Genomic DNA, 14,188 nt, shown 5'->3' with positions numbered 1-14,188 from the left:
TTGTTGGTTGGTTTGTTTGTTTTTCTGCCAGCCAGTGCATTAGTACATTACATGCTGAATTTCTAGAGTTTTTTGTCACAGCTCTATTTGAGAGCCCTCAGCTTTGAGTGTTGCCTACAGCATCGCTTTGTTCTTCTGTCATTGTCCTCAACTCTCAGCCCCTTGTGACTACACTTCCTATGAATTTTATCGTATAATTTGTTTCTCTGAATAAGTCTATTCAGTGAGGATCATCTAACACTTGCCTAGTAACCAGGACAAAGCATTTCCTTTATGCATGTTCTGCTGGTTTCCTATGTTACTCTTATAGCTTGTGGTTTTCTTTTACTAGAATGAGTGGGGCTGCGTTCCCATCTCCAGCTGCCGAGATGGCAGAAATTAATCGCCTGCAGTATGAAATGGAGTACACCGAAGGAATCAGTCAGCGCATGAGGGTCCCCGAAAAACTCAAAGTAGCTCCTCAAAATGCTGACCTTGAGAAGGGCATCCAAGAAGGATTTCCAAATGCCAGTGTAACTATGCAAGTTCCAGAGCGGATTGTAGTGGCAGGTATGTCTGCATCTCCATGGAAGAAAAATAGGCAAAAATTTGAATTAGTTTCCCCAATTGCTGGATGGACAAAAAATATATATTAATATATTTTTAAAAGAAAAACCTGTAAAATGTTTTCTGGTTTTCAGTTATTGTTCATCAGCTTTGACTTAGGAAGTTTCTTGAACTCTGGGTATGTTTCATGAATAGTTTTGGTATAACCTGTAGTGGAGACAGTTAATGAATGAATTAGGAACAGAAAGTTTAACTGCTGACTTTTCATCTTACTAAACCATTTCTGGAGCAAAAACATTTAATGTTTATTGGTTTACACCTGCTGTTTCTTAATTAACTGTAAGTTAAATAACTATAACAAGTTTTGTGGATGTATTATCCATTAGCCATTCAATATGCATTTGATTATAATCAGAATGCTAATGATCATAGAATCATAGAATAGATTGAGTTGGAAAAGACCTCCAAGATCATCAAGTCCAACCCCTGATCCAACTCCAATTACTATATCATGGCACTAAGAGCCACGTCCAATCTCTTTTTAAAAACCTCCAGGGATGGTGAATCCACCACCTCTCTGGGCAGGCCGTTCCAGTGCCTGATTACCCTTTCTGTAAAGAATTTCTTCCTAACATCTAACCTAAACCTCCCCTGGCAGAGCTTGAGCCCATGCCCCCTTGTCCTATTGTTGGTTGCCTGGGAGAAGAGACCAACCCCCACCTGGCTATAACCTCCCTTCAGGTAGTTGAAGAGAGTGATGAGGTCACCTCTAAGCCTTCTCTTCTCCAGACTAAACAACCCCAGCTCCCTCAGCCTCTCCTCATAGGACTTGTGCTCAAGTCCCTTCACCAGCCTCGTTGCTCTTCTCTGGACCCGCTCCAGCACCTCAATGTCCTTCCTGAACTGAGGGGCCCAGAGCTGAACACAGTACTCAAGGTGTGGCCTCACTAACGCAGAGTACAGGGGAAGGATCACTTCCCTGCTCCTGCTGGCCACACTGTTCTTGATGCAGGTCAGGATGCCGTTGGCCTTCTTGGCCACCTGGGCACACTGCTGGCTCATGTTAAGGGTCTGTCTATTATTGGGTGGACTCTATCAATACTGCTTTAGTATTTATGGTCATGGAACTGACATGGACCTGCTGAAGGCCTTACAATTTGCAAAATGTGTGACATGCATATATTTTATGCTTTGAAAGAGTAACACCTTCACATCCCCAGTCACCATATTTCTAAACAAATACACCTTTCATAGGACTATGTCTAGAGATTAAAAGTGCCCCCACTTGCAATAACAGTTGGTGTTGCTCAGGATTACTCAGGATCGTTGTTCTCAGAAAAACTGCTCAAATAAATGTCAATTAATGTGCTCTTTATGAGAGCTTTAACCATAGTTTTTTAATATACAAGCCCTGTTAAAGAAAGGTATATTTAATTATTTAGCATAGTCAGGGGAAGTAACTGGTGTGATGTCTTTTTGAGTTTTAGCATTAACCCACAGGCCTCAGAACAACTTGCTTTCTATTAACAACTGACGTTCTTGCAGGTAATAGTGAAGACATTCCATTTTCCAGACCACCAGACCTTGACCTTCTTCAGTCTACTCCATTCAAACCACTGGCATTGAAAACTCCTCCCCGTGTTATTTCTCTTAGTGATCGACCGCTAGATTTTTTGGACCTAGAAAAACCTCCACAGCAGACACCTCAAAATGAAGAGGCTAGTACTTATTTTGCTTTTTCCTTAAGTTGAGAAGTATTCCTCTAACAAAAGTGAAATGACCAGTGATTTCTCTGTTGTGGTGCGGATGTGCTTGGTGCTGACATAACTTGGAAAAATATAAAAATATTTTTATTAGCCCTGTAGTCATAATTAGCCCATAGTCATAATTATGATTTTGAAGTTCCATAATTAACTGGCAGATGGCTAGGGGTTGGGATGCTTGGTAAGCTTACACAGTACTCACAAAAATGAAGTCATATTTAGAACTACTCAAAATATCTTTAACAAAAGAAATCCTCTTGATTAAAGAGAAGCCTGCAAGTTTTTTTAATTTGCAGGTTATCAGAAAACTAAGATTCTTCTAAACTATATGGTTAAACTTTGGAATTAATGGCCCAATGATATAACAGCACATAGAATTAGTGAGTTTTAACAAAATTTTGAAAACCCAACTTCCAAGAATTGTATAACATTGACATCCAGGTGGGTGATGTGTAATCAACATCTTAAAAACTGGAAAATATTTATGAAGCTGCATATTCTATAGTCTTATGAAATACAGTAGAAATGTATTTATTTCTAGTGATAGGAAGTAATATTAAACATAATACTGCTTTCTTGCATATTCAAAATGCTGTTTATTGATACTTTTGTCATCAGATCATATGGATATATGATGACAGAATTGCAGTAAGTTTAGGCCTTGGTTTTACATGTACCAGCATCAGATCCCGCCAACAAGTTGTTTTCCTCCTAATCACTGGGAAACCCAGGAAAACATGCCTTTGTGTCTGAGGGCAGATCTAACCTACAAATCTCCAATGAAAATTATGAAGTCTGTCCTGGAATTCCTTGTCTTTTATCTCCCTCTTTCTCCCTTTTTACTCAGGTCCGTTCAGTGGGAAGACTGAAGAGAGAACGTTCCATGAGTGAAAACGCCACTCGACAGAATGGCCAGCTGGCCCGAAATGATTCCATGTGAGTAGAGCAACAGGGTGCAGGGGCACAACTACAGCTTTGCTACATATTTTCTTTGTTCCTTATCTCCTCGTAACTTGTTTTTTCCAACTAGTATTCTGTATCTTGTGGCAAGTATATAATTTTAAATATTATAAGACCAGCATTTTTCTTAATTTCTATGTGTTTTGTGTAGTGAGATGACTCATTTGTGGAGTATTTTCATTCAGGGGATGGATGGGAGTGTTTGAGGGCTCACAGTTGGTTTCACTAGTTATCGTGAATTGTTACTTTGGGAGATGTTTCAGTTTCTGAGCTGGCATAATTTTTTTTCCACCTTGAATTTTCAGGAAATTGACTTCCCTGTGCATCAAAATGTTCGTGGTTCTCTCACTGTTGAGATTATGTAATGGTTTTCATTTACAGACAAAGGAATATGTGTATTTCTTTCTCTGGTGTCAGTGTACTTAATGTATTAGAATCTGTGAGTACATATCTTAATCTTTTGAGACAAAATGGCAAGTAGCATTTAGAATTGGAAACTTCATCTCTTGATACCATCTGAGGTAGCAATTCTTATAGTGCTTTCTGAAGACATACATGTCTGTGTATTTTTATTAGATATGATAGTCTTTGATTAATCACAGCTTATTCTGAGTGACAGCATCTTTACACGAGGCAGTAACTATTTTTGCAGTGTAACACTCAAAACTCATCTATATAAGATTCCTAATACAGCTACCATAAAGAATACTTTCCCTTCTTGAAAGGATCTTGGATTTAAGACCTAAAAGATGAGATTCATCTGTCCCAATGTAGACTGTATAACATTATTGCTAAATCACTATAAATTTCATTTTCAGTAATTAGAGGGAAATAAGTGCATGACCTACTTAGTATCTACCTATTTTTAGTCTAAAATAGATCAAGTGAGTTATGTCCTAGAAATTTCTGTTTTCTTCTGTTTACAGCAGGGGCACTAAAAGGTACTATGTGTACTACATATCTGTCTACCTGTTAGTGTGTCTAAAACTGGTGAAATGTACTCTGATGCATGTTCCAGACATGTTATAATTCTCCTTCTCTTCTTCCAGATCTTCTTGGAATTATTGTTGTTTATCTTCCTCTTCAGACTTAATCAGGCTTTTGGTTCATACAGGCTTATAGATTGCACATGTCTAGGTACTCAAGTCTGCGAGTCATATGTATTCACTGAGCTGGTAAAACCAAATTCACATCCACAAGCTCCTGATCAGCTCGGTCTCCAAATATTCTAGCAGCCTGCTAAGTGCCAAGTTCCCTGTGGTGTTGGTCATCCAGTTGTGTCCTGTTGGACTGGTCATAGTAGAATTTCACTGCAGGAATGGCCTTCACTTGCCTATCTGATAGTTTGCACATGATGAATGCTGGAATAGATGGTCTTCATGTGATGGAAGCTGCTTGTGAAAAAGGTTACCCCTTTGATGTTACCAGCTTTGCTTTGCCAGTCTTTGCTGTATTGGAGTTAAAGGAAAAAGAGATGGTATATGAATTCTTGTGATTCTTGTAGGCACTTTACCCTTGCTCCCCAGGTTAGTTTAGTCTTCCGAAAGACATGGGTTGTGTCTGCCCAGCCAGCCATCTGAAAGCTAGCAAGATCAGCTCTGACTGGATGTATCTAGTTGCTGTCAGATTTCTCACATATGTTTGGACTTTTTGAATGCAAAAATTATAAATCTGTAAAACTCACCTGTGTGCTTTGGTGTCACTCAGTAGCTATATATGGAATTACTGGTTTTAAATGGTCTGAATATTTCTTGCTGTCACAGTTTATTAATCTACTAGCAGTCCTTCAGAGGCTTAGCAATACAATATGAACTTGGAAACCTGTAAAGTGAAAAACAATATGATCAATGAACATATAACTGGTAGCTTGCATGACTCAGTTTATCATTTATAAAAAGCAGGAAATTATTACACACCTGAAGATTTGTTTTCCTCGCTCGATGTCCATGCTAGTGCCTGCATAATGTCTGTCAAATAGCTTAAACTTCCAATGCCAGTTTCCATTATGACTGTCTCTTAGGAAAATTATATAAACTTCACATTGATCCAGGATCTCTTTTCATTTGTTTGTATGAAAAATAACAGCTAGCTAATATTGACCCTGCACTATCTGTGCTCCCTGCTGTATGTGTGGAAGAAGCTGTCTTGCTTCACTGCAGCATTCCACACTTGCTGACCTGCAGATAATGTATTTTAGTAGAACTTAATTTGTCTCTTGTCCTCTCAAGTACTTGTTTTCTTATGACAGAAGTGATGCTGTGCCTAATGTGTAGATAAACTGCTTTTAAATCGTTGAGATTCCTAGAAATTGCTTATTTTTCTATCATCATTGTTTCTTCTGACTCAGTGTGATCCAAAAAAAGAAACCACTTTGAACATGCTGTGGCATTCTCAGTGATGCTGAGTCTGGCATTTCTCCCTCACCCAGGTTTTGTCAGTCTCCAAGTGGAGAATGTGACTATGTACCTGGCTAACTCTCCAGAGAATATTCTATGAATTCAGACAATGAAAGCACTATGTTCAAGGTGAAACTTGTTTAGCTCACACAAATGCAGGATAACCAAGTCTTTTGTACTTGAAAAAGGTATCTCTTGGCTCTTGTTCCCTCACAATTTAGGCCCACAGGGCATACACTGTAAGCAGCAAAAAAATTTGCAAGTTTCATGTAAATAAAACCGGAAGTAGCAATTCTACAAACCAAATTGATAAGGTGGCATTTTGTTTTCATTGTGGTAGCTACTTAGAGAAGCTACCCATGTGGAAATGTTATTGTATAGCTCAAAATAGGCAATACAAGCAAACAAATCTGCTTGATGTAAGTTATGCTACCTCAGATGCTACTGGATATCACCTAGCTCATAGACTACTATTTCTGTTAGAGGTTTGTGGTAAAGGTGATGCATGTCTTCTAAGTGTAGCTTCCTTGTTGATAAATTAGACCATTTAGGTAGATAAATTCTACTACAAATGTATTCTTTGCACTACATAAAATGTAATTGTATACTTGTTACCTCATTTATATCACGTTGAAATTCTTCACCATCTCAAAATATTTTTTTTTCCAGTGGTACAAAAACACAAGAAATCAGCTGCTCTTAAAGTTCTAACTTCCAGTGTTGTTGGATGAAAAAATATATATATATATTTGTTCTAATTACTGTAATGATACATTGCTGCTTCATCAAAACTGGCTTGACTTTTAAGTTCATATCATGTCTAAGCAGTTTACTTCTGTGGTAACAAATACTAGGGTACTCGAAAAAGATTAGCTCTTTATTCCTGTGCTTGTGAGAGTCTGGTTCACATCTTTAAATAGGACAGGGAGTCCACGCTTTACTTCAACTATTTAACTCCTATTAAAAAAAAATAAAAAATTCCAAATGCTTGTTTCTCTTACCTCCTTGATTCAACTCCCTGATAGACATGAGAGTCTATCAGGAATGAGGATGCTGTAATGAGGACCCCACTGAAAAGGCACATGGAACACTGCCTTTTCAAATCTTTGTTTTCCAAATAGGACTATAATATTCAAGTTTTGATATGGGACACTGTTGTCCTCCTTGGACAAAATGTTCAGATGTACTGTGCAAAATTCCAGTGCTTGACCTACAAAGTGACAAAATTAAACATTCTGCAATAGATTGTTGGACTGAAGCGAAAGAATTGGCTGCGCTTGCTATCACAGTGTTCTCTACGTGGTACAAATAGTTGTTTCTTTTCTATTGTTTTTCTCTTCTTGTCATCCAGTTGCATACAGAGACAGCCCCAATAATTTTTTGGGGGTTGGACTTCACTAAAGACAGTAATTCTCAAATGTGTTAAAAAAAACCTGAGACTAACAAGTAGGCACCTGCTTGTATAATAACTGTCCATCTGTGTAGCAATTATGACAGCTCTCTAAATTACAATCCCTCTATTTATAAGGATGCTTACTTAAGAGATTACAATTATTATTCAAGGTGGCACAGATCAGACACAGTCCCAAGAAATAAAATGCCACGGTTCCAGTCACCTCTTTCGGCAAAGGATTACACGTAAGCCTAAATGTTACCTGGTATATGAAAATCAAGAGTGTGTTTCATTACGTAGCTCTCTGCAGTACTAATTTTCTGACTAAGTATTTGTAGTTTAGAATATAAAATTTGAAACAGCCTTTGCTACACTAAATGTGTGGTTTCTAATTTTGCTTCAGGGTTTCTCAAACTTTGCCAAATCATTTCCCTGTGTAAAAAACATAAGGAAAAATACCTGGCAGCAAAAGGAAGGTGGCAGCTTCAACTAAGAACCAATTTGTAAAGAAAAATTAAATTTCAAAATAGCTTTAGTTTGTTTGATGCTTTGTTCTTTGGCCGTTTTTTAATAGCTGGAGAAACAAGGTTTTTTTGCCATTGCAAACCAGCGTTGAATGCAAGGATTCCACTTCTGCATTGTAAGTCAACAAATCACCAAGAGTGCATGGGAAAGGAGATAGCATTTAATTTTTTTTCTGCTCCTCCAGCCTTTGCCTTAGAAAAACACTTCTTTCTAGTGAGTTCAGTTTCACAGTTTGAGAAATTCTGTTCTTTGTGCAAGTCCTGGGAGAAAAGGTGATGGTGTGCACGTCTTTAAAAAAAAATACAGTCTGTGTATGTGGTTGAATTTAAGGTAACCTTGATTAGTTAAATCTGTTTAACTGTCAGTTGATACTTCTAGAACTGTAAGTCAGAAAAATATCTGAAATAAACCTTGTGTGCATCACAAATGTTTTGAGACAGTTTAGGGGAGATTACTGCTAAGCTGAAAACTCTGCATGTAGTAGAATGTTACTGTGCTCTTCAATAGTAATTTCTGTAATTCCATGTTGTTTGTTTTGGTTCCAAACTCTGGAATTGACTGGTGTTTGTAACCACGGAGTGCTAAAATAAGCGGCTGGAGCTCTATATAAGAATTCTTTTCAGAAATTTAAAAGAAAATTATACCCAGGACTAAGACCATTTAACTACAAATGGAGGAGAGAAGGGGGATTGCCACAATGTCTAGTGATAAGTACTCATACTAAATGTTAAAGAATTTTCCTTATGTTAGAGATTTTTTTCTTACAGCATCTTGGCTGATTTGTGTATCAGGTATTTGCTTCACAATATTTCTTCTCCGTGGTCTCTGACATAGTCCAAAGGACTACCACATGTTTACAGGACACTAATCTGGAATCCTGAAAAAGAAGGATAGAAGAAAAATTTGGCTTCTTGTTTGTTTGTTTTTTTTTCTCTCCCTCCCCCCTATCGTCCTTAATCCTGACATTTGAGTGCTTCATGGAATTATTCTAACTTTCAGACAGAGAGGAATAGAGAGGTCTCTCTCAAACTATGCTCTTCAGAAGGATATTAAAATTAGCAATAGCCTTTATGGAGAAAATCTCAGTACATTCATGTAGCTGTACAGTTTAGCTCATATCCAGGAGCAAATAGATTCAAATAATCTCTTAAATAATTAAATTGTTTAAGAAACTAAATATTCTCTTAAGTAAGAATTAAATAATACCCTAAGATGAATGAAGTAATCTCTTGAAACTGCCTTTTTTCACAAGCCACCTATAAAACAACGAGCACAAAGTAGTCCAGAGACTAGACCATGGGCTACCTTTTTTTTTTTTTTTTTTTTTCCTTATTGTATGCATTTTCCATTTAATCAGCACATGTAACTTTCTTCTAGAAAATTTTGTGTGGTTTTACTTAAATATTTTGGGGGGATTTTTTTTTTTTTTTTAGTGTCTACAGAAGACTTTGTTTGTAAATAACACTACTGTTGTATTTACAGTAATACCATTCTGGACAACAGGAATTCCACAATATTTTCTAGTTTGCAATATGTTTAAATACTATTTGTTACTTTTTTTTAATGCTATCTTTCAGCCTATTCTGTAAATTTCTGTAGTGTTGAACAGGAAAAATTACTTTTAATATAAAACACACTATGAGTTAATGCCTTCAGCTCTTCCCTCATTTCCATCATGCCAGCAAATCCATAAAGGAGTAGAAATTCTCATAAATTCACTTTAGTGGCAGTATTTCCATACTTGCCCCTATTTCTTGATGTTTTTCTTGTGAATATTGGCATTTCCAATGTAATTCAAGAGTAAAATATGTGGATGTGACCACTACCATTGATTGCAAAGTAGAACTCAAAAATATGAAAGAAAGATGGTTTATACAAGTCTCGGAGAACGATAAAAACTGTAAAGAAGTAAAGTAGATGTTTACTGGTGTCTCCTTCTCCTTTTTACTTTCTCTTGTCCAGATATACTCTACAAGAGCATTAAAAGGTATTTGCAGTTTAGGTAATAAATAATGACCAGTATCAGCCAAGCACCAGCCACTGCTGTCTCTGCACGTTTCTTCAAGTACAGGATGGGTGAACTCTTCTGTGGGTGAAGCGACACCTGCGTAACATGCTTTAAATATGTCTTTTCAACTGACTTTTCTTTCTTACACAGTTTTGTGATCTTGGTGCCAGCCAGTTGCAGAGCAACTCTGTTCAAAATAAGGATATCCATAGAATTGTGACCCATCTAGAGGTTATCTATACAGCAAACCAGCTTCCAAGCACTCAGCCACTAATGCTTTGCTTAATTTCTTAAAAGTGCCAGAAGCAGGAAGATTGGCATTCTAACTTCAAAAACTGTTGGAGCAAGACACAAGTGTCAGGATCAAAGGAAATGAGTTGAATTATGGATGCTTATCTCAGAATAAAAACTGTCCCCAGATTTAAAGGGTACAATAACTCGCACTTTGGTTTGCATTTGTGTTAATATTTACAATTAACTTAACACAAGTTCCTATTAAAAAAGCATCATCTCACCTCTAGTTAAAGTTTCCTGATTTAAAAAAAAAAACAAAAACAAAAAAACAAAAATCTTGATGTGTGAAGGACGGTGTGCATAAAGTCAGGTTGAATGTAAAGAAAAACAAGAAAATTAAAGGCAGTTTATCAAAACTAATTTCTGTCTCGTAGAGAAGAGGTTTGTGTAATCCAAATGGTCATGTTTGAATTTCAGTCCCGTGTATTTTAAATGTTACTTTTGCATCATGTAATTTGTTGTCACTGGGATACAAATTCTGTGCTTTTTTGGAATTTCTTGCAGTTGCCTTTAAACTTTGTTCACGTGCAAATCAAAAATACTATCCTGATCTTTAGTCACAGCTGGAAGAAAAATTTTTCTTGAAGAGGCTCCGTGCGAGATTCTCCTTATTGAAAAAGGCTTGTAATGAAAAGAGATTATGGATAGGGCTTTTAAATGCCAGTGCTTGTCAAAACACTTTTCTCATTGATGTCGGTGAGGACTTGAATACTGACTTCAACAGGTACAGATTTAGCTGTACAAGGACTCTCTAAAAATAACTTGTCTAACAGATAAAAACTGTGTCCTTGTATTATTACTTGTGTTTGCTTCTGAAGAACATATACAAATGTAGCGCATGATCCCTATGCTACTAGAATTTGGGAGTGTTACCTTATAGTGGTGGGAGAAGGGTAAACCAAAAGCAAGCAATAAGCATTTTGGAATGGGGTCTATCTGAAAAGGTTTTTTTAATTTGAAATCTGACTATAGTATTTTTCTCTTCATTTACTGTGCTTGTACGAACAGTGTGACACCATCACTGCAACAGGCTCGTGTCTGTCCTTCCAATATGTTACCTGAAGATGGAACTAATCTTTACTCTGCTCGTGGCATTTTGTCGTTTATCCAGTCTTCCACTCGTAGGGCTTACCAGCAGGTCTTGGATGTGCTGGATGAAAACCGCAGGTGATTGGTTGTCACTGATTCTGCCAGCTTTTGCTGCTTTTTTCTTTCTTTTATCCTTTTTAGTGGAGCTTGTTTTCTGTTTACAAAATAATGAGTTGAAATTATTTGCTTTTGCTTTCCTTTGCTTTCACTATTCATAAGCGATTTAATTGTCCAAAATTCACATTTCAAAATGCTTCTGTTTCAGTCAAATGTAGCATTGTTTTGGTTTCCTTCCAAATAAAAATCAAAATAGAAGTGTTACTCTGTGACTGAAAGGGGTTTTGCTGTTCCCAGATTGTCAGTGCTTTCTGCAATTAATACTTGATCCCGAGCCTGCAAATTTATTAGCCTTGTCTTCTGCTTCTGTAGGTGAGCAATAGTGCAAATCAATAAGATTGGGTTGATGATGTCATAAAGCATTAAAACAAATGTGCAGAAAAAGGGTAGACTACTATGCAAGGCATTGTGGACACTGCTTTTGATAATGTGTCAAGACTTTAGGCTGTTTCAGTTTATATTGGGAACAGTTATGTCTGGTTGATATACGACTGGTGGTGACCACTTTGCTGGATGCTCAGAGCAAGAAAGGCAATGTATACTGAGAAGCTGGTTGCTCCTCTGATTAATGCTGTCTCTGTTTTTATGGATAACCTGATACTTTGAGAGGTAATGAGCCAAAACAAGCCTCATGGCAATCATTGTATAGTATTTCCATTCTCTTCAGTGGAGTTTTGCCCACTTGACATATCCTTGGACTGTTTTGATTTGGCACTTCTAAGTGTTACAAGAATGGCATGTTTAACACAATAGCAACATTTATAAAGACTAAGAAAGGCAAGGTTAATTTACGAAAAGCAACATTCATTTCAATAGTATGCTAGCACAGAGGTTCAGGTAGAAATTGCACGTGGTTAGTCTCTAGTGTAGGACTAGCTGAGACACCTAGGGCTTGCCAAGAGGTCAAGTTAGAGGAGCTAATTGGCAAGAACGTTAGGAGGCACTGCTCATTCCTCCTGCAGCCCTTCAGTGTGGCCTGTCCTAGGAAGTACTTTGAAAATATCCCACCAGCACTCAATATTTTGCAGTGTGAAGTTAAATGATTTGCTTTCTAGTTGATTTGGTAATAAAATGTGACTATCAAGCCAATCTTATTGTGAATCTCTGTGTGTTTGCAGTCATTTTCCAAACTGGTACCTCCCATGTTTGCTGACCTGACAGTAAATATGACAATGCCCATATTAACATTCTTGATTCATATACAACTCCAGTCTTTCTGGCTTTTATGTTCTTAACCTTGGACTTCAAAAACAAACAAACAAACAAAAAAAGCCAACCCCCAGACTATCTGCAGAATTCCCTTGAAATTCTGCAAGTTGGGTGCTTAACCCTGACTTAATCTGATTAAATTCCACACTGTAGCTGTTAAATTTTTTATGCCTGTCAACAGCTGGACAGCAATACCTTTTTTTCCCTTGACAATATTAAAAATTAGATGGAATTACAAGTTTGTTTTGTTTTACAAAATCAAAGCTCCCAGATAAGGAGGAATTCTACTGGCTGTGAATAATGGCAGTTATAGATACTGTGCCAAGAGACCTTGTTAAAATATAGACTGAAATTCTAGCCCTTTCCCCAGTCTGCAGTGAAGCTAACAGGTTTTATTCCTGGCTTCCATTAGGCAAGTTCTTGCCCACGTTTTCTTGGGTTCTGGAAAACATGCATATACATACATACATACACTTTCAACTTATTTCAGTTATCAAAAAATTTCTAGGATTATTAATTACTCTTCCTGGTTTGGGTTAATTTTTAAAGTTACTTGCTAACCTTCCTAGAAGAAATGGAAAACCTGTTTCTAGTCACCTGTGAACAAATAGGTGCCAAATAATGAACTTTTCAATAAGATGAAAGTGTATTCTTTGTGGTTGGGTGTTTGGATACCCACCATTACTTTACAGCTGGCGTAGGAATGTGAAATTTGGATGATCCACTTGCATGGTTGCAAAATATTGTTCATTTTAAATTGCTCCAAACCTGCACTCTGTTCTTTTGCTCTGTGTAATGTGCTTTCTATCTCAAAACCTTATCTATTTTAACATTTTATGCTTAATACTAGAAGAGATCTTTTAAAATGAACAAGATCTGACTATGTGTTACTCACTGGAAATATTTTTAACTTGTTTCATTACTTTTTTTTTTTTTTTTGTCCAAAATATTTTTCCAATCTACTAAAACTGCTAATGGTAGGTGCTGATTGTACTGCTACAGATAATGAATTATGCACAGTTTAGCCGGCACTGCTCACCTAATAGGTTATTTAAATGGGCAACAATTTAATGATCACTGTTTACACTGTTTACTCTTGCATTTCCTTCAGCTTGGACAAGGACAATAGGTCAGTTTTATTTTCCAGTTCTAACTGTTTTATTCTGTTTCAGTTTCTGTCAAATGGCTGTAGGGCCTATACCTAGAGTCCTTTGACTGATCTTTTATGCTCTACACAACAGAAACAAACAAACCCCCCTGCATTTAAGGAGATTTTAGGGATGTCTTAAATGCAGGAAAAAGGCAATTTCATATCTGAATGGAGTTGTGTTGAAATCTGTACTTTATCTGAACTCTTCTTCATCTCTTGAGTCAATACCTTTTTATTTAGGAAAAAAAAAAAGTATGGAAATTTATTACTATTTCCTTTCTTCAGGATACCCCTTTCTAAAAAGCCACTGTTGTCCTTAAATGCCAAACTTCACCCACATAATTATATCCTGAGGTGTTATGAGATCACTTTTTATATTGAGCAAGTTAATGATATTTTTCATGGTAGAAATAAAATGGGATGTGAGTAAAGACCATCAAAGAGGGCTGCATGTGACTTTGGATTGGGGTAATATAGTTCAGAAGAAAATGAAATGGATCTGCAGGTGTGAAAGAGCCTGTGGAAAAACAGTAGCTTATTGCTTTATTGAAGTAACCACTTAGAGCACTGAGACAAGCAAGGAGAGCAGTTTTATACAGTCACTGATTTTTCAATGCATCAGTCCCTTTCTGTCCTTCAGAAGCTGAGCTTCTTGCCCAGTTCACATCTAGAACATGTTCATGAAGTCCTAGTGCTCATTCCTACAGCCTTTCTGAGATTTCCAAAGGTGTTCTAAAG

At 37.0% G+C, this 14,188-nt stretch overlaps 1 protein-coding gene across 7 annotated transcripts in view; it reads left to right on the top strand.

Moving 5' to 3' along the window:
- The first annotated feature begins 332 nt into the window (after positions 1 to 332).
- Positions 333 to 14,188, top strand: part of MFF (mitochondrial fission factor) — a 20,291-nt gene continuing 6,435 nt past the window's right edge. For 2 of the 7 annotated variants that reach the window (XM_010162841.1, XM_010162840.2), the window contains exons 1-4: positions 339 to 549; positions 2,092 to 2,264; positions 3,157 to 3,245; positions 10,894 to 11,052. In XM_010162841.1, coding sequence (XP_010161143.1) covers positions 369 to 549; positions 2,092 to 2,264; positions 3,157 to 3,245; positions 10,894 to 11,052 — 602 coding nt within the window. In that variant the 5' untranslated portion in view covers positions 339 to 368. Of the gene's footprint in view, positions 550 to 2,091; positions 2,265 to 3,156; positions 3,246 to 7,228; positions 7,304 to 10,893; positions 11,053 to 14,188 lie in introns of all 7 variants that reach the window. The other 5 variants (XM_010162839.1, XM_010162842.1, XM_010162843.1 and 2 more) reach the window with 5 other exon arrangements.

Source organism: Antrostomus carolinensis, unplaced genomic scaffold, assembly GCF_000700745.2.
Source record: "Antrostomus carolinensis isolate BGI_N321 unplaced genomic scaffold, ASM70074v2 scaffold42272, whole genome shotgun sequence".
Classification (NCBI taxonomy): Eukaryota; Metazoa; Chordata; class Aves; order Caprimulgiformes; family Caprimulgidae; genus Antrostomus; species Antrostomus carolinensis.
Note: the sequence above shows the minus strand (reverse complement) of the source record. Positions and strands in the feature narration are given on the sequence as shown.